Source organism: Molothrus aeneus, chromosome 3 (genome assembly GCF_037042795.1).
Source record: "Molothrus aeneus isolate 106 chromosome 3, BPBGC_Maene_1.0, whole genome shotgun sequence".
Lineage (NCBI taxonomy): Eukaryota > Metazoa > Chordata > Aves > Passeriformes > Icteridae > Molothrus > Molothrus aeneus.
In genome coordinates, this window is record NC_089648.1 from 112,273,966 (window position 1) to 112,301,007 (window position 27,042).

At 52.9% G+C, this 27,042-nt stretch overlaps 2 protein-coding genes across 3 annotated transcripts; one reads left to right on the plus strand and one right to left on the minus strand.

Annotated features, from left to right (window-relative positions):
- Nucleotides 1-575: 575 nt before the first annotated feature.
- STMN4 (stathmin 4) lies at nucleotides 576-11,743 on the plus strand. 2 transcript variants are annotated; one of them, XM_066547654.1, is made up of 6 exons: nucleotides 576-653; nucleotides 6,136-6,192; nucleotides 7,766-7,861; nucleotides 8,746-8,951; nucleotides 9,040-9,231; nucleotides 9,907-11,743. In XM_066547654.1, the coding sequence occupies exons 1-6, from the start codon at nucleotides 590-592 to the stop codon at nucleotides 10,033-10,035; spliced, it is 744 nt and encodes a 247-aa protein (XP_066403751.1). In that variant the 5' UTR covers nucleotides 576-589; the 3' UTR covers nucleotides 10,036-11,743. The 2 variants fall into 2 exon arrangements, with proteins under 2 accessions (XP_066403751.1, XP_066403752.1); XM_066547655.1 differs by having other exon boundaries at nucleotides 577-653; nucleotides 10,332-11,743.
- A 4,070-nt stretch (nucleotides 11,744-15,813) lies between these two features.
- Nucleotides 15,814-26,831, minus strand: LOC136554318 (fibrinogen-like protein 1). Its single transcript, XM_066546166.1, has 6 exons — nucleotides 26,457-26,831; nucleotides 24,634-24,856; nucleotides 22,793-22,930; nucleotides 21,110-21,326; nucleotides 17,891-18,086; nucleotides 15,814-16,248 (listed from the first exon to the last, which is right to left on the minus strand). The coding sequence occupies exons 1-6, from the start codon at nucleotides 26,829-26,831 to the stop codon at nucleotides 16,102-16,104; spliced, it is 1,296 nt and encodes a 431-aa protein (XP_066402263.1). The 3' UTR covers nucleotides 15,814-16,101.
- Between the last annotated feature and the right edge of the window lie 211 nt (nucleotides 26,832-27,042).

Sequence of the window (27,042 nt, forward strand, 5' to 3'; positions counted from 1 at the left end):
TATCGATGTCACCCCATTCTCCCCCACCCTGGAGCTGTCACCCCATTGTCCCCCCATATCGATGTCACCCCACTGTCTCTCCCCCCACCCTGGAGTTGTCACCCCATTGTCCCCCCATATCGATGTCACCTGACTGTCCCCCTATATCAGTGTCACCCCATTGTCGCCCCCCCCATATCGATGTCACTCCTCTGCCCCCCAGATTCGGGGGACACCCCAATGTCCCCACCATGTGACAAAAGGGACCAGGGACACTCGCCCCCCTCGCGACGCCCCGAACCCCTCCGTGTCCCTTTGTCACTTTGTCCCCTCCATCTCCTCCCTGCTCCGCATCCCTCCTTCCAATCCAACCCCCAAAATCCCCATTTTTCACCCCAAAACCCCCCCTTTTTTTTTTAATCCCTTAATTTTTCCACCCATCCCTTTTTTTTTCCCCCGTCTTTTTTTTTTCCCCTTTCCCTGCTCCAACCCCCAAAATAGCTGCGGGCTGTGACGTCACCGGGCGGGGCCCTCATTCGCACGGGGCTCTCGACCAATCAGAGGGCCGGGCGATGATGTCATGGGGGGCGCTGGGGACCCCCCGCCCGGGATGTTCCAAAGCCGCGTTAAAGGAGCCGGGAGAGCGCCAGGAGCAGCGCGACCGCCGCCGTGGGGTGAGTCCGGCAGCCCCCGCTGGAATTTTATGGGGATTTTCTGGGGGGAATTTCGGCCGGTTCCGTTCAGGGCAGGAGGGTTCGGGTGGATTTGGGGGTCTGTATAGGGGGGGGTTAAAGTGCGGCAGATTTTGGGGGGTGGGGGGTCGTAAAGGATGTGGGGAGAGGAGCAGCGCGACCACCGCCGTGGGGCGAGTCCGGCAGACCCCGCTGGAATTTTATGGGAATTTTTTGGGAATTTTTTTGACAATTTTTTGGGGCCATTTTTTGGGGGGGATTATTTTGTGAAATTTTTTTTTTGAGGGGGGGGATTTTTTTGGCTTTTTTTTTGAGAATTTTTTGGGGGGCAGTTTTCGGGGGGGTCTATTTTGGGAATTTTTTTGGGGGAATTTTTAATTTTAGCCGGTTCCGTTCAGGGCAGGAGGGTTTGGATGGGTTTGGGGTGGAGGGGGCGGGTGTTCGGCAGTTTTGTTCTGGGGGTCCCCATTTTGTCCCCCCTGGTGTCCCCATCCCTTTTGGGGTGCTGGTCCCGCTCTTCCCGGGGCGTTTTCCATCTGTCTGGAATTCCTTATCCCCTTCTTTTTGGAGATTTCCCCCTCCCCACTCCCCACCCCATCCTCATCCCCATCCTCATCCTCGGCTGCTGCCCCCCAGTTTGGGTTTGGGGGGGGATCAGCGTCCTCGGGGTCTCCGCACCCCCAGAATTCCCGAGGGATTCTGCACCCCCGGCATTCCCAGAGTTCCCAGAATTTTCCGGGGATCCGCAGAATCCCCCCCACCCCCAGAATCCTTTAGGGGATCCCCCCCCCCCCCAAAATCCCGGGATCCTCGGCGACCCCCATTTCTGAGGGGGGGGACCCCCATTCCAGCACCCCTGGGGGACCCGAGCCCCCTTAAAATCCCGGGATTCTGCACCCTCAAAACCCTCGGGGGACCCAAATCCCCCTAAAATCCAGGAATTCTGCACCCCCCACCATATTCGGGGGGACCAAAACTCCCCTAAAATCCCGGAATTCTGCACCCTCAAAATCCTCGGGGAACCAAACCCCCCCCCCCAAATCCTGGAATTCTGCACCCTCAAAATCCTTGGGGGACCAGAACCCCCCCGGAATCCCGGGATTCTGCACCCTCAAAATCCTTGGGGGGACCAAAATCCCGGGATTCTGCACCCTCAAAATCCTTGGGGAACCAAACCCCCCCCAAATCCTGGAATTCTGCACCCTCAAAATCTTTGGGGGACCAGAACCCCCCTTAAAATCCCGGGATTCTCCACCCTCAAAATCCTTGGGGGGACCAAAATCCCGGGATTCTGCACCCTCAAAATCCTTGGGGCACCCCAACCCCCATAAAATCCTGGGATTTCACCCCCCCCCAACATCCTCGGGGGACCAAATCCCCCCGAAATCCTGGGATTCTGCACCCTCAAAATCCTCACAGGACCGGAATCCCCATAAAATCCCGGGATTTTGCCCCCCCCCCAGCATCCTCGAGGTCCAAAACCCCCCAAAATCATGAATTTTGCACCCTCAAAATCCTCGGGGCACCCGAACCCCCCCAAAATCCCGGGATTTCGCCCCCCCCCCGCCCCCAGCATCCTCGGAGTCCCAAATTCCCGGGGCGGACCCCGCTCCCTCCGCATTCCTGGGATCCCCACCCTGCCCCAGATTTTTGGGAGCCCCTCGCCCTGTTGTCCTGGGAGGATCCTCTTCAGCATTCCCGGGATTCTGCACCCCCTCGGGGGCTGCGCCGGCCCCACCCAGAGCCCCCCCCCCCCCAAAAAATGTGGAATTTCTGCCGGTGGAAGCGGCCGCTGGAATTTTTATTCCAGGGAAATGGAAAAAAAGGGATGAGGGGTGGGGGGGGGAGGGAAAAGGAACTGCCATCCCATTTTTCCCCCCTCTGGAGCTTCCCAGTTTTCCAGGCAGGGAATGGGGACCCCCCCCCTCCACAAATCCCTTCCCATTCCTTCATCCATGGGTGGATGCTTTTTCCAGGGAAAAAGATGGGAGATGGGAGATGATGGGAGATGGGAGATGATGGGAGATGGGAGATGATGGGAGATGGGAGGGTCCTTCCCATGGGATTCAGGGTGGGAAAAGGGATGAAGGCAGCTCTGCGGAGGGTGGATCCTGCGGGATCCCTCGCCCTGCCACGTGCGGCTGGCTGGGAATGGGATCCCGCGGTTTGGGAATGGGATCCCGTGGCTGGGAATGGGATGGTGTGGTTGGGAATGGGATTTGGTGGTTTGGAATGGGATGGTGTGGTTGGGAATGGGATGGTGTGGTTGGGAATGGGATTGTGTGGCTGGGATTTTGGGATTGTGTGGTTTGGAATGGGATTTGGTGGTTGGGAATGGGATGGTGTGGTTTGGAATGGGATTGTGTGGTTGGGAATGGGATTTTGTGGCTGGGAATGGGATCACGAGGTTGGGAATGGGATGGTGTGGCTGGGAATGGGATCATGTGGTTGGGAATGGGATTGTGTGGCCAGGAATGGGATAGTGTGGGTGGGAATGGGATTGTGTGGCTGGGATTTTGGGATTGTGTGTTTCGGAATGGGGTTGCATGGTTCAGAATGGGATCCCCTGGCTGGGAATGGGATCACGCAGTCGGGAATGGGATGGCGTGGTTTGGAACGGGATTGTGTGGTCAGGAATGGGATGGTGTGGCTGGGAATGGGATCACGGGGTTGGGAATGGGATCATGTGGCTGGGAATGGGATCGTGTGGCCAGGAATAGGACAGCGTGGTTTGGAATGGGATCACCTGGCTGGGAATGGGAAGGTGTTGTTGAGAATGGGATTTTGTGCCTGGGAATGGGATCACATGGTCGGGAATGGGGTTGTATGGTTGGGAATAGGATGGCATGGTCGGGAATGGGATCACCTGGCTGGGAATGGGATTGTGTGGTTGGGAATGGGATCCCATGCTTGGGAACGGGATCATGTAGTTTGGAATAGGATGGTGAGGTTGGGAATGGGATGGCGGGGCTGGGAATGGGATTGCATGTTTGGGATTTTGGGATTGTGTGGTTGGGAATGGGATCACCTGGCTAGGAATGGGATCCCGTGGCTGGGAATGGGATCTCATAGTTGGGAATGGGATTGTGTGGTCGGGAATAGGATGGCATGGTCAGGAATGGGATTGCGTGGTTTGGAATGGGATCGTGTGGTCGGGAATGGGATGGTGGGGCTGGAAATGGGATCACTTCGCTGGGAATGGGATAGCGTGGTCGGGAATGGGATCAAGTGGTCAGGAATGGGATCACCTGGTTGGGAATGGGATTGTGTGGCTGGGAATGAGATCGTGTGGCCAGGAATAGGATGGCGTGGTTTGGAATGGGATCACGTGTTCGGGAATGGGATTGTGTGGTCGGGAATGGGATTGTGCAGCCAGGAATAGGATGGCGTGGTTTGGAATGGGATCACCTGGCTGGGAATGGGATCACACGTTCAGGAATGGGATCACACGTTCAGGAATGGGATCACCTGTCTGGGAATGGGATCACACATTCAGGAATGGGATCGCCTGTCTGGGAATGGGATCGCTCGTTCAGGAATGGGATAGCCTGGTCAGGATCGGGATCATCCCATCCACACGGGGATTTTGGGGTGACGGCAGCAGATCCCCTGCCACAGCCCACTCCCACTGGGAACGGGGCAGGGAAGGAATTCCCTCCTCCAAACCCCTGGAAAATCGTCTCCAATCCAGGCAGGAACGGGGCTGGGCCACTCCCCTCCCATCCTGCCGTATCCATAGGGATGGATCCCGTTTCCCACCCGTTCCGGCCCTGGTGGGCGATCCCCACGTTTCATCCCGTGGGAACGCCACGTGAGGGCTGGGGAGCGGGCATGGAATGCTGGCGGATCCCAGGGAAAAGCTGGATTTGGGGTGGGAATGCCAGAGCCAAGGAATGGCTTCCAGCTGGGTTATCCGTGGATAACCAGAACCCAGGAATCCATCCCCACCCAAGCCCTGTCAGGAGAAGTGGATCCCAGCTGGATATTTCCCAGATTTTCTCCCTGTTCCCACCTCCTCCCAGCAGCCTCTGGAAGCTGCAGCCAGGTTATTTTTGGGATTCCCAGCAGGATTTGGGAAGGAGGGCTGGGAATTTATCGGGATGGGTGGGGCATGGCGCAGCCCTGGAATGCTCATTCCCTCGGGAGCTGCGGGGATTTAAGGATCCCTGTTTCGCAGGAGGGATTTGGGGATCAAAATCTGGGAATAATCCCCAAATCCCACCTCGTTCCGTGCTTTGGAAGGGCGATTCCACATTTCCACACCCAAAAACCCCAGGAATGGGGGACAGCCTGGATTATCCTGGTTTTCAGCATTCCCAATTCCCATTCCAAGCCCTGGGGGTGGGTGTGGGTCCTGGAGATCCCGGGGATGATCCCAGTGGGATGCAGGAGAGGATCCTGGAGCAATGGGAAGGGGGGAGCTGAGGGCTGGGAATGTTGGGACACGAGTGGGGGGAATTGGAGGGGGAATTTGGGAGGGGTCCAGGTGTGTCCAGGCGTGTCCAGGCGTGTCCAGGTGTGTCCAGGTGTGTCCGTGTGTGGCTCCCGGCACGTGTCCACACGTGTGTGGGTTGGGAAGGGCGGAGTGTGGCAGGAATATCCCACGGGATGTGTCCGTCATCCCGGTGCGTGCCCATCCCATCCCATCCCGTCACGCCGGTGTGTTCCTGTCCCATTATCCCATCCCACCCCTTCCCATCATCCCATCCCAACTCATCCCATCCCAAATCATCCCATCCCATTATCCCATCCCATCCCAAATCATCCCATCCCAAATCATCCCATCCCATTATCCCATCCCACACAATCCCATCACTCAAGTGTGTTCCTGTCCCATTATCCCATCCCATCCCGTTATCCCATCCCATCCCAAATCATCCCATCCCATCCCGTTATCCCATCCCATCCCAAATCATCCCATCCCATTATCCCATCCCATCCCATCCCATTATCCCATCCCGTTATCCCATCCCATTCCAAATCATCCCATCCCATCCATTATCCCATTGCATTCCTATCACATTATCCTACCCCATCCTCATCCCATTATCCCATCCCAGTATCCCAGTGCATTCCCATCCCAAATCATCTCATCCCACCCCATTATCCCATCCCCTTATCCCATCCCATCCCATCCCATCCCATCCCCTTATCCCATTATCCCATCCCATCGCATCCCGTTATCCCATCCCATCCCGTTATCCCATCCCACACAATCCCATTACTCCAGTGTGTTCCTGTCCCATTATCCCATCCCATCCAAATCCCAAATCACCCCATCTCTTCCCATTATCCCATCCCATCCTATCCCATCCCATCATCCCTATATCCCTATATCCCATTATCCCTATATCCCATTATCCCTATATCCCACTATCCCTATATTCCATAATTCCATCCTTCCATCCCACCATCCCATTCCCAGGACCTCACCGCTGACCCGATCCCTTCCTTCCCTCCGCAGGCCCAGGATCGCTTTTCCTGCAGAATTCCAAGGATTTCCTCGCCATGACTCTGGCCGGTACGCCACCCCACAACCCCCCCCACCTCTCACCCCCATCCTCAGCTCCCCAAACCCATCCCGGGCTGTCATCCCGACCCTGGAGTGCTCCCCAAACCCATCCCGGGCTGTCATCCCGACCCTGGAGTGCTCCCCAAACCCATCCCGGGCTGTCATCCCGACCCTGGAGTGCTCCCCAAACCCATCCCGGGCTGTCATCCTGACCCTGGAGTGCTCCCCAAACCCATCCCGGGCTGTCATCCCGACCCTGGAGTGCTCCCCAAACCCATCCCGGGCTGTCATCCCGACCCTGGAGTGCTCCCCAAACCCATCCCAGGCTGTCATCCTGACCCTGGAGTGCTCCCCAAACCCATCCCGGGCTGTCATCCCGACCCTGGAGTGCTCCCCAAACCCATCCCAAGGTGTCATCCCGACCCTGGAGTGCTCCCCAATCCCATCCCAGTAGTGACAAACTGGGATCGACAGCACGGGACAATCCCGGGCCATTCCTGAGTTTTCCCTTTGCACGTCTGGGATCCTCAGCTCATCCTGCTTGGAATGTTTGGGGCTGGCCGCCATCCCCATCCCAATCCTTTCCATGGGATGTGGAAATTCCCAACTCCTCTGATCCCAATCCCATCCCTTCCCTGGAATGTGGAATTTCCCCCATTCCTCTGATCCCGATCCCATCCCTTTCCTGGAATGTGGAATTTCCTCCATTCCTCTGATCCCGATCCCATCCCTTCCCTGGAATGTGGAATTCTCGAATCCCTCTGATCCTGATCCCTTTCCTGGCACATGGAATTCCCTCTTCCCCCTAATCCCAATCCCATCCCTTTACCTGGAATGTGGAATTCCCCCCATCCCTCTGACCCCAATCCCACCCCTCTCCCTGGCACATGGAAATCCCTCCATCCCTTTTCCCCCCATCCCAACCATTTCCCTGGCATGTGGAGCCTCCCTCTTCCCTCTGATCCCGATCCCAAACCTTCCCCAGCACCTGGAGCCTCTCCATTCCTTTGACCCCAATCCCAGCCCTTGCCTGGCATGGAGTGACCCCCTCAGTCCCTCTGATCCCAATCCCAAACTTTTCCTGGCACATGGAGCACCCCCATCCCTCTGACCCCAATCCCAAACTTTTGCTGGCACATGGAACCTCCCCCCACCCCCCTCTGATCCCAATCCCATCCCTTCCCTGACCCTTGGAAATCCCTCCATCCCTTTTCCCCCATCCCAACCCTTTCCCTGGCACGTGGAGCCTCCCTCATCCCACTGACCCCAATCCCAAACTTTTCCTAATACATGGCAGCCCCCTCATTCCACTGACCCCTATCCCAAAACTTCCCTGACCCTTGGAATTCCCTCCATCCCATTTTCCGTCCATCCCAACCCTTTCCCCAGCTCTTCCACCCCTCTGATCCCTCTTGGAATCCCCTCAATCCCGTTTTTCCCCCAATCCCAACCCCTTCCCTGGCCCTTCCATCCCTCTGATCCCACTTGGAATCCCCTCCATCCCTTTTCCCTTCCATCCCAACCCTTCCATCCCTCTGATCCCACTTGGAATTCTGATCCCGACGCCGTCGTCTCTTCCCAGCCTACAAGGAGAAGATGAAGGAGCTGCCCCTCGTCTCCCTCTTCTGCTCCTGTTTCCTCTCGGATCCCCTCAACAAGCCGACCTACGCCTACGAAGGTGGGACCCCCTTCCCAACCCCCGGAATTCCGGGATTTCTGGGGGGATCCAGCCCCTCCTTGGCACGAGCAGGGTCACCCTGGGGCACAGAAGCTCTGGAGTTTTCTGGGAATTCAGCACAAGGCTGGGTTGGGATCTGGAGGGGCTTGGGCAGCTCCCGCAGATCTCCCGAATATTCCCAACCCGACCCCATGGATGGGTTGGGATCCAGCAGGGCTCAGTTCCTTCATCCCAGAATGTAAGATCCATATTTTTCAGCTCCGGGTGATTCATCCCAATCCATGTCCAGAGCCTTGCGGGGCTCCTCCAGGTTATCCAGGGGGATCCACACTGGAAAAGGGATCACGATCCCATTCCCACTAACCAAAGCAGGGAGAGATGGAGATTCAGGAACATTCCCAACCCTCAGATCTCCCAAATATTCCCAACCTGACCTCATGGATGGGTTGGGATCCAGGGAGGCTCCAGGATTATCCCATCATCCCATATCCGTATTTTTCAGCTCCAGGTGATTCATCCCAATCCATGTCCAGAGCCCATGGAAGAGCCTTGGGGGGCTCCTCCAGGTTATCCAGGAGGATCCACACTGGAAAAGGGACCATGATCCCATTCCCACTTCCCAAAGCAGGGAGAGATGGAGAGACAGGAACATTCCCAACCCCTCAGCTCTCCCAAATATTCCCACCTCAGCCCCATCCATGGGAATCCCAGATATTTTACCCCCACTTCCCACATCCCTGAACCCCAGGGATGCTTTTTGGGCTAAACCTTGGTGAAACTCATGGATACCAGGGATGGCAGAATCGGCTTCCACGGGTGCCGAAATCCCGGCAATGGGAATTCCCGTCGCTCATCCCACGCCCCCTTTCCCCCCCCCAACCCAGACACGGTGGATCTGACCTGGTGCGTCATCTCCGACATGGAAGTGATCGAGCTCAACAAGCGCACCTCGGGCCAGTCCTTCGAGGTCATCCTGAAGCCCCCGTCCTTCGACGGAATTCCGGAATTCAACGCCTCCCTGCCCCGGCGCCGCGACCCCTCCCTGGAGGAGATCCAGAAGAAGCTGGAAGCGGCGGAGGAGAGGAGGAAGGTGGGTGAATTCCCCCACCCTGGTTTTTTTGGGTTCCCCCTTTTTTTGGGAAGAGGTGACTTTATCCCGGGAATGCCGCCCCCCCCAGTACCAGGAGGCGGAGCTGCTGAAGCACCTGGCGGAAAAGCGGGAACACGAGCGGGAAGTGATCCAGAAGGCCATCGAGGAGAACAACAACTTCATCAAGATGGCCAAGGAGAAGCTGGCGCAGAAGATGGAATCCAACAAGGAGAACCGCGAGGCCCACCTGGCGGCCATGCTGGAGCGCCTCCAGGAGAAGGTGGGCGCCGGGAAAAGGGGTTGGGATGAGTCGGGATATTCGGGATAATGGTGGCTCCTGGGGGTCCCGCTTCCCTTCCCACCCAAACTCAGCGATCCACTGGGATTGGGGAGGGTCCTGCCTGGGTGGATCTGTAGGCTTGGGAGAGGTCGGAGAGTTGGGATCTGGGTCTTGTCCATGGATAAGCAAAGCCCTTCCTTTTCCCGTGTCCCACCGAGGCGGGACTCAGAATCCCAGGAATTGTAGAATCCTGGGATGGTTGGGTTGGAAGGGACCTTTAGGATCATCCGGTTCTACCCCCGGCACCTTCCACTATCCCAAGTTTCTCCAAGCCCCGTCCAACCTGTCCTTGGACCATCCCAGGTTTCTCCAACCTCTCCTTGGACCATCCCAGGTTGCTCCAACCTTTCCTTGGACTATCCCAGGTTGCTCCAAGCCCCATCCAACCCTTCCTTGGACACTTACAGAGATCCAGGGGCAGCCCCAATTTCCAGGATTTCCCGAATTTCTCTGGAAATTCCATCCCAGCCCCATCCCCGCCGCTCCCCTCGCACTTTTCCCACCTCCGGGCTGGCGGATCTCCCCCCGTGTCCCATCCCACGGATCCAGCAGCTCCCCAGCTCCGTGCTGGGAGCCATTCCCACCCTTCCAGCCCTCTTCTCTCTCCCGAATCAGGTCTGTTCCCAACCTCCGCACGGAAAATCCCACCCTCACCACCTCCAGCTCCCTCCAAAACATCCGGAGCCCGCCCAGGGCCCTTCTCCGAACGCCTCCGTTGGGGCAGAGGCGGAGAGCGCCAGATAATGCCGGAAAATCCCAGCCAATCCCAGCTCCATGGGGCTTCCCGGGACGGTTGACGTCTCCCTCGTAGCCAGAGGGCGAGGACAAAGTGTCCCCAAGTGCCACCAGCAGCCCTTAAAGTGACCCCAGGGGAGGAGAGGACGCTTGGGATGAACCTCGTGCCTTCAACCCCTCCGGAGCCGCTGTCCGTGGGGATCCCGGAATCCTGGAACCCGGCTAACGCGTGTTCCCCTCCTCCTCCTCCTCCTTCCTCCTCCTCCTCTTCCTCCTCCTCCCCCTCCTCCTTCCCGATCCCACAGGACAAACACGCGGAAGAAGTGAGGAAAAACAAGGAGCTCAAGGAAGAAGCCTCCAGGTAAAGAGGCTCTGCTCGGACTGACAGCTCCGGGGAGGTGCCGGAGGCTTCCAGGCAGCTCCAAGGTCGGAATGGTGTGGGAATGGTGGACGTTCCTCTGCTTTCTTTGTTCGTGGATGTGACGAGTTGAGGGGGTGAAGCCATCGGAGTCGTCGTCGTCGTCGTTCCGGGGGAGGGTGGGGAGGGAAAGGGATGAGGGCGGGAATTTCGGGATGCCCACCCCAGCGTGGGTCCCGCCCCGTCAGCCAGGTCCGGAGGGGACATGAGGAGGTGATGCCCGGGGCAAATCCCGGGAATGCGGAGCGGGTGGGGCGGGAATTGTGGGAAATGTGCGTCGTGTGTGACTTTAATTTGGTGCTGGGCAGGCGGGGCGGGCGGGAATCCCTCCGGAGTCTTCTCCGTCCAATCCCATCCCATCCCATCCCATCCCATCCGTGGGCTGCGGCATCTCTTGGTGTCCCTCCCTCCCTCCCTTGCTCCCGCCCGGATTTGGGATCTCTTCCTGGATTTTTTTGCCCTTCCAGCACCGTTTCGGGAAGGGGGAGAAGTTTTTTTTTACCCACCGCCACCGTTGGAAGTGGTCAGGGAGTGAAATTCCCTTGCTCCAAAGGTTTTTTCCCAGCTGTTGGAGACGCCCATGATCCTTCCCAAGGGGTGACATTGGAAAGCCCCGTGAATTCCCAAAGAAGCTTTTTTAGTAAGAACCTCCCAAAAAATGGGAATTCGCAACCCCACTGGGAATTCTTGGGTGAAACCCCCCCCTTTTCCAGCTGGAAAACCATCGGCTCCCGGAGATGGAGCAGCAGGAGAAGCCAGGGCAGGGCTGTGGAGACCACGGTGGAAGGGAATGAGGGAAAATTCAGGGAAAAAGCTGGAGGTGGGACGGAGCCCTGCGGAGAGCAGGGAAAAATATCCATGGGAACCCTTTGGGGACACGCGGTGGCACCTCCTGGTGACACCAGGGAGGGTGGAAAACCTCCTCAGTATTCCAGGAGATGCTTTTTTTGGGAGCTGCCATGATTCCCGGGGGGATTCTCTGCCTCCAGGAAGGGCGGGGAGAAGGAAGAATTGGATTTTCCAGGGGACGGGGTGGGAATTCCCTGCACTCCCAGCTGCTGGAAGCGCTTCCCAGTGCTGCAGCTCCCCCCAAAATTCCAGCCCGTGTGTGAACGAAGGGGTTGGGTCTCCGCCGTGTCCGGGTAAGACATTCCGAGCTCCGACCCGGAGCCCCGGGGAGAACCCTGGGGAAAAGGGGGGAAAACGGGATCGGGGACGGATTGTGGCACGAGCTGTCCTTTTTTTTGTACACTACGGATGTAAATAAAACTGCCTTGGCCTTTCCTTTGGTTTCCATGATCCCTGCGGTGCTTCCCGTGTGGTTTTTTTTTTTTCGGGATTGGGGCATCCCACTGTTGGGAAAAGGAGGGAATTAGGGTGGGAGGCTGGGCTGTTCCCCCTCCCTCCCCATTCCCCAAAATTTGGGAGTTCCAAACTCATCCCATGAAATTTTCCCGTCCCAGACCTGGAGCTGGGAGTCGGATCCCAATTCCATCCGTGTGCTGGGAGAGGAGGAAACTGGGAAAGAGCTGGATATGAGATGGGAACATCCATCCGTGGAATATCCATGGAATAGGCAAAAAAAAAAAATCCGTTCCTCAGGGTCAGGAGGAAATCCTGGGAATTCCTGGTCCAGCTCCACGGAGGAAGCAATGGGAATGTTCCCCTTCCGTCTTTTTCCATCAGAAAATGGGAACAAAATTCAGGAGCAGCATTCCAGAGGGTCCAAAGTGTCCAATCCTCTCTGATCCGGGATAAGGAGATCCCAGGATCCTCCCTGATCCTGGGAATCTTTGAGGATGGGTGATTCCCATGGGTGTGGGATCAGACAAATCCAGGGAAAGGGGGTTGGGCTTCCCTGCGGGTGCAGCTGGGATTCCCGTGGTGTCCAGGTGGGGCAGGAAAAGAGGACATGGATCCATCCACACTTCCTGAAAAACCCGGGATGGTGGGAGGTGTCCCTGTCCATGGAATGGGGTGGGCTTTGAGGTCCCCTCCCACCCAAACCACTCCAGGATTCCAGGATGATCGCATTCCACGGCCTGGGGAATCCGGAGGAACGAGGATTTGGGGAATTCTTTTTCTCCCATTGATGCCTTCCATTATCCCAGGACGCTCCAACATTTCCATGGGACGCTCCCAGGGATTCTCTGGGAATCCCAGCCCAGCCAGGAATCCCTTCCCAAGATCCCACCATCCCAAGCTCCCCTTTCCCACTGGAAGCCATTCCCTGGCTCCTGCCCCTCCAGCCCTTGCCCCAATCCCAGCTCTCCTGGAGCCCCTTTGGGATGGGCAAGCGGCTCCAAGGATTCCCTGGATCCTCCCCTGATCCAGCTGCACATTCCCAGCTGCTCTCCCAGCCTGCCATTGGATCCAGCCCCATCCCGACTCCTCTTTGGGAAGGAATTTCGGGATCCAGGGGTTTCACTGGGAATTCGGGACTCCAGGAAGGGTCTCCCTTCCCTTTTCCATCCCCGAATTCCATAAAAATCCCTGGGGATGGATCCTGAGTGTCCTTGATCCCAGAATCCCAGAATGGTTTGGGATGGGATCCATGGACCCTCAATCCCATCCCATGGACAATTCCCACCATCCCAGGGTGATCCAAATCCACCCCTGGGACACTGCCAGGGATCCAGGGATTCTCTGGGAATTGCAGCCCGGCCAGGAATCCCTTCCCAAGATCCCACCATCCCAAGCTCCCCTTTCCCACTGGAAGCCATTCCCTGGCTCCCTCCAGCTCTTGCCCCAATCCCAGCTCTCCTTTCCTTCTGGAAAAGGCTCCAAGGATTCCCTGGATCCTCCTGGAATCCAAGACTTGGATAAAAGGGAGGAATTTGCACCTGGGATAAAAGCAGTAATGGGATCATTAATTAATTAATTAAGCTTCTGCTTATTAAGTGATTCATTAATCCCTTAGCAGGATATTATCCAGGAAGGATCATGGAATTTTGGCTGGTGATCCAATGGGAATGTTCAGATCCAAAACACATCCAGGAGAATCTTGGGAAACAAGAAAAAAACATTGGTTCATTCTCTGGGAATTATTTATTTGTGGGATGCTTGGAAGGCAACTTTTCCATGGATTTATCCATAAAAAATGACATTCCAGGGAAAACAGAGTCCGGAATGTCAGAAGGAATCCACCAGGAGAGCACCAAGAGGGAAGGGAATGGTTGGAAGGGATAAATCCATTTTTCCCTCCTCAGAAAACATGGAATAGGAAAAATGGTCATCTAATTAAATATTGAGTTCAATATTAATTAAATTAAATTAAATTAAATTAAATTAAATTAAATTAAATTAAATTAAATTAAATTAAATTAAATATTCATCACCAAGTTCATGAAGGGTGGAGCCGAGTCCCAGATTCCAAATCCAGATCCCGGGAAAAGGCAAAGCCAGGAAAAAAGGAGGGTTTCCGGCTGAAACTACCCATGGAAAATTAAAATTAACTATCCAAATTAATTATTCAAATCAATTATTCAAATTAGCCAAATCAATTCTAATTATCCAGATTAAGGCAGTGGAAAAAAATGGGGTTTAAATCCTGTCTGATCATTCCTGATCCCCTTTTAGGATGGACGGGAAATCCATCCGGAATTCTTTGCCGGAGGAAGGGCAGGGAGGTGAAAATGGAAGGGGAAATGGAAAAACTTCCCAGTTTTTTGGGGGTTTTTTTTGCGCTTTGGAATCCTTGCATTTGGAATATTTTTATTCCCAAGGGTGTGGAACACAATCCTTCCTCGTTTTCCCGTGATTCCATCTCTGGGAATGAACCTTGGATCTCCCAGTTTCCCTCGGAGCCGATTCCCTGCATCCCCGCGGCTGTGGATCTTCGGGATCTTCGGAAACGGGATGCAAATCCTCAGGAATAAAATCTGCTCCATCAAATCCCACGGGGAAAACCCCCCCAGGAGCGCTTCCGTTGCTTCCCTTGGGAAATTCCCATTGGGTTGGCGGGCATGGAACTCCACGCGGATCAGCCTGGAGCTGATTCCCAGCACCCGAAATCCTGGATTTAGTCTTGGGAATTCCCTTCCCGGGAATCACCCCCACATTCCCAGGAGATCTCCCACACTGGAGCACTCGGATCGATTCCCCATTGGATCCATTCCCTTCCCAGGAATCACCTCCACATTCCCGGGAGATTTGGGTCCTGCTTGGATCCACATTCCCAGGACACGTCCCATGTTGGATCAATTCCCCATTGGATCCCAAGTGGATCCAGAATCACCTCCACATTCCCAGGAGATCTCCCACGTTGGAGCACTTGGACCAATTCCCGGTTGGATCCCGGCTGGATCCATTCCCTTCCCCATTCCCAGGAGATCTCCCACATTGGAGCACTCGGATCAATTTCCCGTTGGATGCCAGTTGGATCCATTCCTTTCCCAGGAATCACCTCCACATTCCCAGGAGATTTGGGTCCTGGTTGGATCCACATTCCCTTCCCAGGAATCACCTCCACATTCCCGGGAGATTTGGGTCCTGGTTGGATCCACATTCCCTTCCCAGGAATCACCTCCACATTCCCGGGAGATTTGGGTCCTGGTTGGATCCACATTCCCAGGACATGTCCCACGTTGGATCAATTCCCCGTTGAATCCCGACTGGATCCAGAATCACCTCCACATTCCCAGGAGATCTCCCACATTGGAGGTCTCGGATCGCTTCCATGCTGGATCCCTGTTGGATCCATTCCCTTCCCAGGAATCACCTCCACCTTCCCAGGAGATCTCCCACCTTGGATCCCTGGGATCAATTCCCGGTTGGATTCTGGTTGGATCCATTCCTTCCCCAGGAATGACCTCCACATTCCCAGATTTGAATCCTGATTGGATGCATTCTCTTCCAAGCTGGATTTAGTCTGGGGAATGCCCTTCTGAGGAATGACCTCCACATTCCCAGGGGATTTGGGTCCTGGTTGGATCCACATTCCCAGGACATGTCCCATGTTGGATCAATTCCCCATTGGATCCCAACTGGATCCAGAATCACCTCCACATTCCCAGGAGATCTCCCACATTGGAGGTCTCGGATCGCTTCCATGCTGGATCCCTGTTGGATCCATTCCCTTCCCAGGAATCACCTCCACATTCCCAGGAGATCTCCCACGTTGGAGCACTCGGATCAATTCCCGGTTGGATTCTGGTTGGATCCACTCCTTTCCCAGGAATCACCTCCACATTCCCAGATTTGGATCCTGATTGGATGCATTCCCTTCCAAGCTGGATTTAGTCTTGGGAATGCCCTTCCGAGGAATCACCTCCACATTCCCAGGGGATTTGGGTCCTGGTTGGATCCACATTCCCAGGACATGTCCCATGTTGGATCAATTCCCCATTGGATCCCAACTGGATCCAGAATCACCTCCACATTCCCAGGAGATCTCCCACATTGGAGGTCTCGGATCGCTTCCGTGCTGGATCCCTGTTGGATCCATTCCCTTCCCAGGAACCACCTCCACATTCCCAGGAGATCTCCCACGTTGGATCCCTGGGATCAATTCCCGGTTGGATCCCGGCTGGGCCCATTCCCACAAAACCCAACAGCACCAGCTTGGCCCATCCTGAATCCGCTTCCCGGCGCCATTCCCGGCCCTCCCTTCCCGCCGTCCCGTGGGACGCGGAGCCGGGGAAGGTCCCGGGCAGGCGTCACGGGGAGAGGTGGGGCCGGAAGGCGCGGGGCCGGATCATCATCACCACCTTCCGCAGGGAATAGTAGTCCGTGTCCTTCCAGGAATACCACACGATCCCGTCCGGGCCCAGCATCTTCCGGTTCTTGATGGAATAGCGGCCGCCCTGCGGGGGAGAGCAGGGAAAGGAGATCGGGTAAAAAAAAAACCAAAACAACCCCAAAATACAACAAAAAAACCCAAAATACGGCAAAAAAAACCAACCCCAAAATACAGACATATTAACAAAACCATAAAAACAACATAATCAGTAAAGAATAAAATAATTTGGTTTGATTCTTAGTCCGTTTTTAGAACTTTTAGTTGCTTTTGATAAAATGCTGGTTTGTAGCCTTTTAAAGGTTTAAATCGACTTTACCTCTCTCCTAATCCTGTGTCACGACAAAAATTAAATACGTTATAATTATAATATATGATAATATATAATTTATAGTAATTATAATAATTATTATTAACAATAATATTTATTGTTTCTATATTTCTAAACATTTGTATATATTTTATAGATTTTCTGTATTTTATATATTCTATAGATTTTATAGATTTATAGATTTATATAAATTATATAAATCTATATAATTTTATATATATATAAATTATATAAATATATAAATATATAATAATTATAAAATAAAAAATAATACTGTTATGTATTATAATAATATAATAGTAACATTATCATATAAAATAATTATAATATTATTATAACACTATATAATATTAATATAATATTATCATTATAATATTACTAGTATATTATTGTACTAATGGTATTATTAATAATATTTATCAATATTATTATATTAATTAATTTTATTATGATACATAATAATAATATAATAATAATAATAATAATAATAATAATAATAATAATAATAATAATAATAATAATAACACCAAACCCACTCATCAACACATTATTTAATAAATCTCAAAATTGAAAAAATAATGACAAATTAAAATAAATTAATTTAATTAACATAACTAAAGAAAATTACAACATTAAATTAACAAAATTAAATTAATTAACATTAATTTAAGTAACGAACCAAACCCACTATAAGTGGAAAACACTTGGCAGCGTTTTGGGATGGGATCATGGATAAAACAACCTCTTGGAAACACAGGAGCAGGATTGGAATTGCTGGGAATGGTTGGATTCAGCCCCGGAGAACTTTTCCAACCTCAACAATTCCGGAATGATCTCCCAGAAAATGAGGGATGGGGTCCAGCTGTGCCAGGGGAGGGTTGGTTGGATTTTGGTTGGATTTTGGGCAGATTTCCCATTCCTGGATGGATTTGGGAGGACACGGATCAGTGTCAGGATTGGAATTGCTGGGAATGGTTGGATTCAGCCTCAGAGAACTTCTCCAACCTCAACAATCCCGGAATGATCTCCCAGAAAATGAGGGATGGGGTCCAGCTGTGCCAGGGGAGGGTTGGTTGGATTTTGGTTGGATTTTGGTTGGATTTTGGGCAGATTTCCCATTCCTGGATGGATTTGGGAGGACACGGATCAGTATCAGGATTGGAATTGCTGGGAATGGTTGGATTCAGCCTCAGAGAACTTTTCCAACCACAACAATTCCACGATTCCAGGAGCAACACCCTCCCACCCTCTCCATCCCGCTTTTCCTTGACATCCATCCCTTTTTTTTTGGGGGGGGGGGGGCGTGGCAAAAAAAAAATCTCCAACCGGGAAAAAGAAAAATTCCCCAAAATTCCCTCCCAACATCCCCTCCCTTCACCTTGTAGTAGACGCCGTTGAGGTTGGAGAAGAAGCACTGGTGGTACCACCAGCCCCCGTGGGAGATCTCGGCGCAGACGTTCCCGGAATCCGGGGTGCTGAAGCTCCTCTTGTCGTGGTACCAAGCGAAGGAATCCTCCACGGTGCCGCTGAACCCGTCCACGTGCAGCCGGTAGAAGTTCTCCTCATCCTCGATGCTGCCGAGGATTGGGGGGGGGGGGGGAAAAACAAAGGAATTTTTTTCCTCGGGGTTGTCGGAATTCTGTCGGAATTTTTCATTTTTTTCATTCTCCAGCCTGGGGTACTTTATTGCCTTCTGTGGTCGGGGATTTGGGAGTTTCGGGATGAAAATTCTGAATTTTCTGAATTTTCTGAATTTTCTGAATTTTCTGAATATCCTGAATATTCTGAATTCTGAATTTTCCTCGTCCTCGATGCTGCCAGTGGGGGGGGGAAAAAGAACGGAATTTTTTTCCTTGGGATTGTCGGAATTGTGTCGGAATTTTCATTTTCGAGCCTGGGCTATTTTATTGCCTTTCTGTGGTCAGGGATTTGGGAATTTTAGGATGAAAATTCTGAATTTTCTGAATTTTCTGAATTTTCTGAATATCCTGAATATTCTGAATTCTGAATTTTCCTCGTCCTCGATGCTGCCAGTGGGGGGGGGAAAAAGAACGGAATTTTTTTCCTTGGGATTGTCGGAATTGTGTCGGAATTTTCATTTTCGAGCCTGGGCTATTTTATTGCCTTTCTGTGGTCAGGGATTTGGGAATTTTAGGATGAAAATTCTGAATTTTCTGAATATTCTGAATATTCTGAATTCTGAATTTTCCTCGTCCTCAGTGCTGACGGTGGGGGGAGAAAAACAAAGGAATTTTTCCTTGGGATTGTCGGAATTCTGTCGGAATTTTCATTTTCCAGCCTGGGGCATTTTATTGCCTTTCTGTGGTCAGGGATTTGGGAATTTTGGGATGAAAATTCTGAATTTTCTGAATTTTATGAATTTTATGAATATTCTGAATTTTCCTCATCCTCGATACTGCCAGAGGGGAAAAACAAAGGAATTTTTCCTTGGGATTGTCGGAATTGTGTCGGAATTTTAATTTTCCGTTCCTGAGGTGGGGTTGCTCTGGCTCCGTCCCTGCTGGGATTGATCTCCTCGAAAAATCAAGGATGAGGGAATTTATTTCCTTTCTGTGGGATGGGTGTGGGAATTTCGGGATGAAAATTCTGAATTTTCTGAATATTCTGAATATTCTGAATATTCTGAATTTTCTGAATATCCTGAATATTCTGAATTCTGAATTTTCCTCGTCCTCGATGCTGCCAGTGGCGGGAGGGGGGGAAACAAAGGAATTTTTCCTTGGGATTGTTGGAATTGTGTCGGAATTTTAATTTTCCGTTCCTGAGGCGGGGTTGCCCAGGCTGCGTCCCTGCTGGGATTGATCTCCTCAAAAAACCAAGGATGAGGGGGTTTTTATTTCTTTTCTGTGGGATGGGTGTGGTCGGGAATTTGGGAATTTCAGGGTGAAAATTCTGAATTTTCAGCCCAAAGATGAGGGAGTGAAGCAAGACTGGGAAACCACGACAAAGGAATGTGGGAGCCTTGGGAAAATCCGATTAATTATCCAGAGCTCCCCACTTAAGGAGCATCCCAGGGATTATAAATTAGTGGAATCACGGAATTATGGAATGGTTTGGGTGGGAAAGGACCTTAAAGCCCATCCCATTCCAACCCTGACAGCTCCCAGAATCCCAGGCTGCGCCAGGGATATGGCAGGGCATGGAATGGGATGGGATTGGAGGGCCCTTCCCACCCAAACCATTCCGGGATCCTCTGGAGCTGCTGGGATGGCTCCGGGATGGAATTCTGTCCCAGCAGAAAAATACTTTGGGATGTGGCTCCAAGGGAAAAAAATAGGATCCAGGGAATCCTTGGAGCCGCTTGCCCATCCCAAAGGGGCTCCGGGAGAGCTGGGATTGGGGCAAGGGCTGGAGGGGCAGGAGCCAGGGAATGGCTTCCAGTGGGAAAGGGGAGCTTGGGATGGTGGGATCTTGGGAAGGGATTCCTGGCTGGGCTGGGATTCCCAGAGAATCCCTGGATCCCTGGCAGTGTCCAAGGGTGGATTTGGAGCACCCTGGGATCGTGGGAGGTGTCCCTGGGATGGGATTGAAGGTCCGTGGATCCCATCCCAAACCATTCCGGGATTCTGGGATCAGGGACACTCAGGATCCATCCCGAGGGATTTTCATGGAATTTGGGGATGGAAAAGGGAAGGGAGACCCTTCCTGGAGTCCCGAATTCCCAGTGAAGCCCCTGGATCCCAAAATTCCTTCCCATATTTGGGATGGGGCTGGATCCAATGGCAGGCTGGGAGAGCAGCTGGGAATGTGCAGCTGGATCAGGGGAGGATCCAGGGAATCCTTGGAGCCGCTTCCCCATCCCAAAGGGGCTCCAGGAGAGCTGGGATTGGGGCAAGGGCTGGAGGGGCAGGAGCCAGGGAATGGCTTCCAGTGGGAAAGGGGAGCTTGGGATGGTGGGATCTTGGGAAGGGATTCCTGGCTGGGCTGGAATTCCCAGAGAATCCCTGGCAGTGTCCCAGGAAAGCTTGGATTAGCCTGGGATAATGGGAGGTGTCCCTTCCCATGGGATGTGATGAGGTTGGAAATGTCCCTTCCCACCCAAAACATTCCAGGATTTCAGGAGCCCCGAGCATTTGCAGGAGAAACAGGGAATGGGACAATCCAGACACTCCTGGTCCCTCTGGAATGATCCGGGATGTGGCTGATGCAGTTGGAAAAATAAAACACAGGAAAAGGGGAAGGGCCGGAAATTCCAAACTATTCCAGGAAATCATTGAGTGGGGATGAAAAATTCCAGACTGGGAAAAATTTTGAGTCCCCTTTGAGGAATGTTGGGACAAATCCCTCAAAATCCTCGGATTTTGGACTCAGAGCTCAATAGCTGGGGCCAGAAAAACCGGGGAGAGTGCCAGGGATTATCCATGGGATCCCACACCTCCTCCCTCCATGGATTTGGAATTTGGGCGCGGCCGGGTGACGCCGCACATTCCCTGGCTCACGTCCAACTTCCATCCCAAATTTGGGGTGAAATCCAGGCGGGAAGGGAAGGAGAGGCTGCGCTCAGCCCGGAAACCTCCCCGGACGGAATTCCCGTTGCCCGGGGGTTCGGAATCCCGGGAATCATCCCGGGTTTTACCTGAAGACCTGGTAGAAGGCGTGTTTGTGTTTGTTATTCCAGTCCTCCAGGTCGATCCGTAGGGAATAATCCCCCTGGCTGGTCATCCTGTGGATGTTGTCGTTGCCCAGCCAGAATTCCCCGTTGAGGTCCCCGAACCCTTCCTTGTACTCGTTCCAGGTCCGGTTGAAATCCACGGATCCGTCCTGGCGCCTCTGGATGACGGTCCAGCCGCCCCCTGACGGGAAAACGGGAGAATCCAGGGGGAAACCCGGAGGGTTCCAGGCAGATCCGTCGGGCAAAAGCGGAGTTCGAATCCCTGGAGTTGTCCAGGAGAGCTGGGATTCTGGGATTTGGGATGAATGGGTGGAGGGGCAGGAGCCAGGGAATGGCTTCCCGCTGGGAATGGGGATATTGGGGTGGGATTTTGGGAAGGGATTTCCGGCTGAGCTGGAATTCCCAGAGAAATCCCAAATCTCCAGCTGGAGAGGGATTTGGGGAAAGGGCCTGGAATGGCAGGACAGGGAATGGCTGCCACCATGGCCAGAGGGTCGGGAATTTTGAGATTTTGGGATCTTGGGAAAGAATTCCTGGCTGGGAGGGTGGGGAGGGGCAGGGCTGGAATTCCCAGAGAATCCCTGGCAGTGTCCAAGGAATGGTTGGAGCACCCCGGGATTGTGGGATTGAAGGTCCATGGATACCATCAATGGGATTCTGGGATCAAGGACACTCAGGATCCATCCCGAGGGATTTTTATGGAATTTGGGGATGGGAAAGAGAAGGGAGACCCTTCCTGGAGTCCCGAATTTCCAGTGAAATCCCCGGATCCCGAAATTCCTTCCTGGAGAGGGATTTGGGAAAAGGGCCTGGAATGGCAGGACAGGGAATGGCTCCCACCATGGCCAGAGGGTTGGGATTTCGGGATTTTGGGATCTTGGGAAGGAATTCCCGACTGGGCTGGAATTCCCAGAGAATCCCTGGCAGTGTCCAAGGAAAGGTTGGAGCACCCTGGGATCACGGGATTGAAGGTCCATGGATCCCATCCCAAACCATTCCGGGATTCTGGGACCAAGGACACTCAGGATCCATCCCGAGGGATTTTTATGGAATTCGGGGATGGAAAAGGGAAGGGAGACCCTTCCTGGAGTCCCCAGTTCCCAGGGAAGCTCCTGGATCTCCTCCTGGAGAGGAGTTGGGATGGGGATGGAGCCAATCCAGGAGATCTGGAGAGGGATTTGGGAAAAGGACCTGGAATGGCAGGACAGGGAATGGCTCCCACCATGGCCAGAGGGTCGGGATTTGGGGATTTGGGAAGGAATTCCTGGCTGGGCTGTAATTCCCAGAGAATCCCTGGATCCCTGGGAACATCCAAGGAAAATTGGATCACCCAGGGGGATAGCGGGAGGTGCCGGGATTGGAACGGGACGAGATTTAAGGGTCCTTTCCCACCCAAACCATTCCAGGATTTAGGATTCCCCACGCCTGCCTTGAACTCAAATCCCAGAATATCCGGATGAGACCCACCAGGATCATCCCTCCAACATCCCGGGACGCCCCAAAATTCCCACCGGAGCAATTCCCAAACCCTCCCCGGATCTCCGGCAGCCTTGGGAACCATCCCAGCTCCCAACCAGCCCTGGAATCACCGGGATCCAACAACAACAACAGCAACAACAACAAAGAAATCCCTCGGGAATTCCGGACCTTCGGTGTCCATCTCGCAGAGGACCTCGATGGGAATTCCGCGCACGGAGGGCAGGATGCTGTAAATCCCGGATCTCCGGAGCCCGTTGGAGTAGACGGACGCACAGTCGATGGGACAGTTCCGGCCGTGCTTGATTTCTGGGAACGGGAGCGGGAAAAGGGAGACGCGGTTACGGATTTTCCCGTAAACGTTGGGAAAAAGCTGGGAAAAAAAAAAAAATTCCGGGATTTGGGGGTTCAGGGGTGAAATTTTGGCAATGAGGGTCCGGGTTTCAATGGTCACTGGGGATTTTTGCAGAGTTTTCCAGAACTTAAAGGGGATTATTTCAGGGAGAATCCCAAATGATTCCAGGGAAAATCTGAAATTATTCCCGTGAGAATCATAAATTATTCCAGGAAAAATTCAAAATTATTCCTGGGAGAATCACGAATTATTCCAGGGAAAATCTGAACTTATTCTGGGGAAAATCCAAAATTATTCCATGGAGAATCCCAAATTATTCCAGGGAAAATCTGAAATTATTCCAGGGAGAATCATAAATTATTCCAAGCAAAATCCGAAATTATTCCAGGGAAAATCCCGGAATTATTCCAGGCAGAATACCAAATTATTCTGGGGATAATCTGAAATTATTTCAGGGAGAATCTCAAATTATTCCAGAGAAAATCCAAAATTATTCCTGGGAAAATACCAAATTATTCCAAGAAAAATTTAATTTGTTCTGGGGAGAATCTGAAATTATTCCAGGGAAAATCCAAAATTATTCTGGGGACAATCGCAAATTATTCCAGGGAAAATCTGAAATATTTCTGGGGAGAATCACAGATTATTCCGGGGAAAATCTGAAAGTAATCTGGGGAGAATCACAAATTATTCCAGGGAAAATCTGAAATTATTCTGGGGAGAATACCCAAAAACCCAGAAAAAAAAAATTCACTAAAACCAGAGAATTTACAAAAAATCGTTCAGTTGGATTTTTTTTTCGGCTTTTGGATGGAAAACATTCCCTGGATTTGGGCAAACTCCAGGTGTGATCCTGAGCACATCCCACATCCACAGAGCTGGAAAAGTTACGGAAACCCCCACAGGTCTGGGATGGAGCGGGATCCCACCACCATTCCCAATCCCATTCCCGATCCCATTCCCACCACCTGCATGCTGCATCTCTTCCTGGAAAAGAACCAAAAATCCCAGCCAAAAAAAAAAAAGAAAAAAAAATTAACTGAAACCAGAGAAATTTAAAAAAATGTTGCACTTTTAAGCGGGAAAAAAAGAATTTTTTTCATGGTAAAAGCAGATTTCTGGGAATTTTTTGGGGGCTTTTTGGATGCCAGGATTCACAGGATTTGTGCAAAGTCCAGGTGTGATCCTGAGTGCATCCTACACCCACGGAGCTGGAAAAGCAATGGAAGTCTTCACAGAACTGGGATGGAGTGGGATCCCGGCCCCATTCCCAATCCCATTCCCGATCCCATTCCCACCACCTGCATGCTACATCTCTTCCTGGAAAAGAACCAAAAATCCCAGCCAAAAAAAAAAGAAAAAAAAAATCACTAAAACCAGAGAAATTAAAAAAAAAAAAATTGCATTTTTAAGCGGGACAAAAAGATTTTTTTTCATGGTAAAAGCAGATTTCTGGGAATTTTTGTGGGGGTTTTTTGGATGCCAGGATTTGTGCAAAGTCCAGGTGTGATCCTGAGCGCATCCTACACCCACGGAGCAATGGAAGTCTTCACAGAACCGGGATGGAGCGGGATCCCCACGCCATTCCCGGCCCCATTCCCGATCCCATTCCCGGCCCCGTTCCCGGCCCCATTCCCGGCCCCGTTCCCGCTGCCACCTGGATGCCGCATCTCCTGCTGGGCGCGGATGTCGGCGGGGTGGAGGCAGCTGGGGTTCCTCCAGGCCCAGTCGGCCAGCGCCGAGATGTTGTTGATCTGCGCCTGGATGTCGTAGAGCAGCGTGGCCTGGATGTGCTGCAGCGTGCTGGATTCCCGGGAATGCTGCTCCAGGTCCTGCAGCCTCTGGAGCAGGCTCTGGTTCCGCCCCGCCGCCTCCTCCTGCTGCCGGCGCGGGGGGGAAAAAATGGGAAAAACAATGGGATTGGGAATGATGGCGGGGTGGTGGGGTGGTGGGTCAAAGATGCCAAGGAATTCTCATGGTTGGGGTTGGAATTCTCACGGAGGATCCCAGCCAGACTGATATTCCCAGGATTCTGTGAGAGGGCAGGGAAGAGCAGGTTGGGAGTGTGGGAATGCTCCTGATCCATGGCATGGGCGGAAATCCAGGCCTGGTGTGGGGAAACCGTCCTGGAATGGGATGGATCCACAGCCTTTCCTAGGAAGGATCGGAGGTGGAGGGTGTTCCATGGACAAAGCTCAAGGGTTTGAGATTGTTTTTGAGGAAATTATGCCTGGAATGCTCCTGATCCCGGTTCCAACCCTGCAAAATCCGAGGAGATGGAAGCGCCCACCAAAAATATTCCCAGGGACACCTTTGCCTGGATCTCCAGGGCTTTGGGAATGGGATGGATCCACTGCCTTTCCAAAATCTCCTCCATTCCATGGAGGAGATTCCACGGATAAGACTCAAAGATTTGGAACTGTTCTTGAGGGAATTATCCCTGGAATCCAAGTTCCAACCCTGCCAAATTCCAGGAGCTGGAACCACCCACGGAATGAACCCCATGGGCGCCACTTTTACCTGGATCTCCAGGGCCTTGGGAATGGGATGGAGCCACAGCCCTTCCACAAGTTAAGGAGATTCTGTGGATAAAACTCAAGGATTCGGGATTGATTTTGAGGCAATTAACCCTGGAATCCAAGTTCCAACCCTGCCAAACTCCAGGAACCGGAATCGCCCACGGAAATAAAACGCCCTCCACGGTCGCCACCCTCACCTGGATCTCCAGGGCTTTGGGAATGGGACGGAGCCACAGCTCCTGCTAAGAGGGACCGAATGTGGAGGAGATTCCATGGATGAAACCCAGAGGTCTGGGACTGATCTTGAGGAAATGAACCCTGGAATGCTCCTGATCCAAATCCCTGCCAAATTCCAGAAAACCTGAACCGCCCCACCGAACAAAACCCCCATGGGCTGGACCTCACCTGGATCTCCAGGGCTTTGGGAATGGGATGGAGCCACAGCCCTTCCACAAGTTAAGGAGATTCCATGGATAAAACTCAAGGATTCGAGACTGTTTTTGAGGCAATTAACCCTGGAATCCAAGTTCCAACCCTGCCAAACTCCAGGAGCCGGAATCCCCCAGGGAAATAAAACGCCCGCCACGGTCGCCACCCTCACCTGGATCTCCAGGGCTTTGGGAATGGGACGGAGCCACAGCTCCTGCTAAGAGGGACCAATGGTGGAGGAGATTCCATGGATGAAACCCAGAGGTCTGGGACTGATCTTGAGGAAATTAACCCTGGAATGCTCCTGATCCAAATCCCTGCCAAATTCCAAAAAACCTGAACCGCCCCACCGAACAAACCCCATGGGGCTGCGGCCTTGGACCTCACCTGGATCTCCAGGGCGTTGGGAATGGGACGGAGCCACAGCTCCTGCTAAGAGGGACCAAAGGTGGAGGAGATTCCATTCCTCCCAAATTCCCAAAAACCAGAACTGCCGCACCGAACAAACCCCCTACGACCCCTTGGACCTCACCTGTATCTCCAGGGCTTTGAGGCGGTGCCGGTGGTTGCGGAGCTCCTCCTGGAGCTCGGAGATGAGCTCGCGCAGCTCCAGGATCTGCTGCTTGCGCTCCTCGTTCTCGTGGAGCCAGTAGGAGACCTCGTCGGTGCAGCGGAACAGGTCCGGGCAGCGCTGCTCGTCGCCCTGCGGCAGCGTGGCCACGATGCGGCACCGCCCGTCCGGCAGCACCTGGTTGCTGTACTCGCCGCACCGGATCAATCCCGGGGATCCCCGCGGATCCTCGTGCTCCCGGTAGCCGGCGGGAAGGGACTTCCCCGGGGACTGGCGGACCAGAGAGGCCAGGAAGAGGAGGGAGAGCAAGGCGGCCTTTCCCGGTTGGAATTCCATTGGGGCGGCTTTAAAGCCGGCTCCCGCCGATCCCTGGGAAATTTGGATTCGTTTCCCGCGATTCCGAGAAGTTCGGATTTAATTCCCCATGATCCCCCCAAAAAATATGGGATTTATTTCCTGCAATCCTGGGAAATTCGCAGTTATTTCCCACAATCCCAGGAAATGCAGATTTATATGACAAAATCCCAGGAAATTCTGATTTATTTTC